General features: G+C 28.8%; 1 protein-coding gene across 1 annotated transcript; it reads right to left on the reverse strand.

Moving 5' to 3' along the window:
• Positions 1-744: 744 nt before the first annotated feature.
• Positions 745-3,319, reverse strand: LOC115874384 (DCN1-like protein 3). Its single transcript, XM_030889532.1, has 5 exons — positions 2,971-3,319; positions 2,403-2,536; positions 2,266-2,346; positions 2,068-2,201; positions 745-2,010 (listed from the first exon to the last, which is right to left on the reverse strand). The coding sequence occupies exons 2-5, from the start codon at positions 2,479-2,481 to the stop codon at positions 1,378-1,380; spliced, it is 927 nt and encodes a 308-aa protein (XP_030745392.1). The 5' UTR covers positions 2,482-2,536; positions 2,971-3,319; the 3' UTR covers positions 745-1,377.
• Between the last annotated feature and the right edge of the window lie 269 nt (positions 3,320-3,588).

A 3,588-nucleotide genomic window follows, 5' to 3' on the forward strand; every position in this document is an offset into this window, starting at 1 on the left:
TTTAACTGACACAAAATGATAGTTGTTAAAATTGGACTAATTATTGTTGAAGTAACGTCAGCCATATAACAGCCACCCTAGATTTTATCAAATAATCTACTCAGATCAAATCATGTAAATGAAAATATCTAGGAAAATATTTGTTTGAAAGGTAGGCAATCTTAATAGCATTTTGAAGAGATATGAATTCTCCACTGAATATCGGAATAATATACTGGGTGTTCCATTTAAAATAAGAGAGTAACATGCTTTTAAAGGTGACCAATGTTCAATATTAATTTTGTCACCCTGTATAACATTTTGGATCAAGTTTAATTTCATTTAAAATACAATAGTTAATTTAACTACATATTAGGCTAGGGTAAATTTCAATTTAGGTAACTTTTGTAATTTAAAAATTGTTCTTTATTTCTAGAAAATGTTAAATATGTCAAAAACTTTACATTTTAATCATATACTTTCTCTTATAAAACTTACCTTTATTTTTCCCCCAAAATCCGAAAATCAATTAACATATAGGGTATTTCATTACAAAAAACACAACTTTGATATGTACCTTTTTTTGGAGACACCCTGTAGAGCTCTCTATATTTTTAAAAAGTGCTCTGAATTAATCGACATATGCTCACAAAATTTCATTTCAATATAAACTGTCGTTCTCCTTGGAGCCTCCGCGGCGTATGAGAGACGCCACCCTGTATAAGGATCCTCTGTAAAATTAATTTTTAATCAAATATAAAGGAATTTGCATTTATAACCTACATTTTATTGATATTAAAAATGCTCCAAATTTATACAATAAACTATATAAATAAGTCTTATAATAAAAATTAAATCACATAAATCTGAAAAATATACAAAATTATTTTCTTAAAACGTCATACATGTTTAAACTATAGAAACAGTTAGTACTTTAGTAAATATTAGAATAGACACAGATTCATATTTGTTCATTTATGCTGCACATCAGAAAATCTTGAGATAAGTTAGAGCACAAGTTTAAAATTATTAATTTAAAACATGATAAGTTGATAAGTTAATTGGAAAAAAATATTTAAAAACAGAAATGAAAAAATATTAATGATTACTCATTAGTTTCATTAATTCATTGCATTCAGCTTTAGTCATCCATACTAGATACATATATTTTGTACAACCACAGTATAAACACCAAAAATAGATCACAAATTTTTTACAATACTTTAGGCAATAGTTGCAATGTGGCTTTCAGAAGAAAGAGGTGGTATTGGAACGAAGATGTTCTAATAAACAGAAATTACTATGTGATCATATTTCAATATATTTATTTATGCATGTCCAATACACACATCTTTCTATAAACACTGACATAATTACAAAACAGAACATTCTGGACTATCAATCCTTAATTAAAAATGAGTCACAATCTTTATCTTTTTCTTTAGAAATGTTCTGATTGGCTTGATCATTTTCAAACTCAACAAAATCATCAAATAAGCTGGGCCACGCCTCATTATCATCATAACAACTGAGATCATCTCCAACATGATCTGAAAAATTCAGAAACATGTTCCAGGTATCTTTGGGAATACCCCGTATCATTGGATGAGTGTCCAAGAAATTTAACCAACGAGATAAAATGGGTGGTTGTCGCACTGTAAATACCAGTCTCCACAAGATAACAGCCATGTTTGTAGGTAGGATACGTTGTCCAGATTGAATATCCAATCCAAACTTAAACGCAAAACGGTATAAATCCTTGAAAAGTTCATCATTTTGTTCAACATCAATAACTAATTCTGGAAGTTTATTTTGTATAGATTTAATTGAATCACATTTAATGTTTCTCAAGCCTGTGACAAATTCATTTCTTGTAAACCTACACATTTGTTCCGCATTTAATTTCCAAGCAAGAATAAGAATTTTAAAGTCATCAGGTGGTATATTTAAATCTTTGCAAAACTGATCAATCCCCTCTGCTAAAATAGAGTCCTCTTGATCATCTCTGTAGTGGTCAAAAAGAGAGTTCAACTAAAACAAATATATATTTAGCACTAATGTAAACAGAAGTTAATAAAAAAAATGTACTTTAAGGTCTGAAGGTTTGCTTTCTGTTATACCCATTGTGGGAGCTGATTTTGTTGTTGATCTTCTGTTTGGAGGGTAAAATCGAGTTAGTGGATTAACAGATGCAGTTTCAACAGGTAATGTGAGATGATTACCTGAACAGAAAAATACACAAATTTTAAATTGCTTTAAATATAGATAAATTAGAATAAAACTCACCATTACTTAAAATAGTATCTAGTGGTGCTGATGATGCAGGCACATGGCTTGGAGCAGGATACAATCTCGCTTCAGGCATTTCTGAAAGACAAATTAATATTGAGTATATTTCCCTTTTCTTAATTGAAATTTAATACCTTCTTTGTTACAACTTTGAACTGAAGAATTTGGGGCCAACTGTTCTGGCTCCTTGCAGCAATTCAAGCAATTTCCCATTGGAGGGCCCCAAACCTAACCTTTCAGGCTTTTGCTGTAACTTTATTTGCATTGCCTTGAAAATAGTTATTTATAGATTATTAAATATCAGGTACCTAGTAACTTAAAAATCATTACAAAATGTAGAGAGACTTTTTCTAAATTCAAAATAAAAATGGTGTCACAGCATTAAACAAGTCCAAACATGATGATATTTTATAAGTGTTTGCCAATGTGCACGCATAGTTCATATTTTATTACTTTAATTATGAATCTTACTATCTTGAGCATTGGTGTGATATTTTTAATTAATCAAAATTAATTGTATTAATATAATTTGAAAATATTAGTAAATGTGTGAATCTCTAGATACTGGTATATATCGCTAGGCTATAATCTATAATACATAACAGACTTATTATTTTGAAGATAGTATTAGATATATTAGAGAAAAAAAGTATTGAATTAAACAATGACAACTTTATTTTGAATAACACCACTAATACTTACCTTAGCAAATTAAGTACAGTAGTTTACTTTTGTAAGGGATTCTTAAAAATTTGAATAAATATATTTTCTTTGGAACGTTCTCTCAGGAATTGCACTTTTGTAAGGAAATATTTCCATGTTTCAATAATATGTTTGTTGATAATTAGGCATTTATAAGCACTAAAATAAAACTACAGTTATTAAATAAAATTATCACTCACAACATTTTTCAGCCTCTCAGATATTTTATTGTTAAAAATTATGTTAAAAATATTAAAAATCTACATTAAATGACACTGATGACTGATGACGATGACACTCCTAAACTGTCATCTGTCATTGTCGGTCTGTCAAGTTTCCAAGCAATGACTCTGGCAATCACACTGGCAATGATCAGTATGATCACGAATCACGATCACCAAACCTTTGACATTTGATGGTGGGTTCATACAGCCAAATAAAATAAAATAAGAATAAAATAAAATAAGAAATAAGGAATTCTTATTTGTGTGCGTTCATACAGTCAAATAAAATAAAATAAGAAATATATATTTGCTCATGCGCAGTACGATGAGGCTGGATAAAAGTTAACTTTTACGATTGTTTATAGTAATTTTACTATTTATAGTATATTTATTT

Source organism: Sitophilus oryzae, unplaced genomic scaffold (genome assembly GCF_002938485.1).
Source record: "Sitophilus oryzae breed Bouriz unplaced genomic scaffold, Soryzae_2.0 scaffold_1274_pilon_pilon, whole genome shotgun sequence".
Lineage (NCBI taxonomy): Eukaryota > Metazoa > Arthropoda > Insecta > Coleoptera > Curculionidae > Sitophilus > Sitophilus oryzae.

What these genes read in the sequence shown, in the direction of transcription:
- LOC115874384 (XM_030889532.1), bottom strand. Translation starts at nt 2,481, where the DNA reads ATGGGAAATTGCTTGAATTGCTGCAAGGAGCCAGAACAGTTGGCCCCA. An exon ending in AGATACTATTTTAAGTAATG is followed by an intron (nt 2,202 to 2,265) that starts GTGAGTTTTATT and finishes TTTTCTGTTCAG; the next exon opens with GTAATCATCTCACATTACCT. An exon ending in GCAAACCTTCAGACCTTAAA is followed by an intron (nt 2,011 to 2,067) that starts GTACATTTTTTT and finishes TATTTGTTTTAG; the next exon opens with TTGAACTCTCTTTTTGACCA.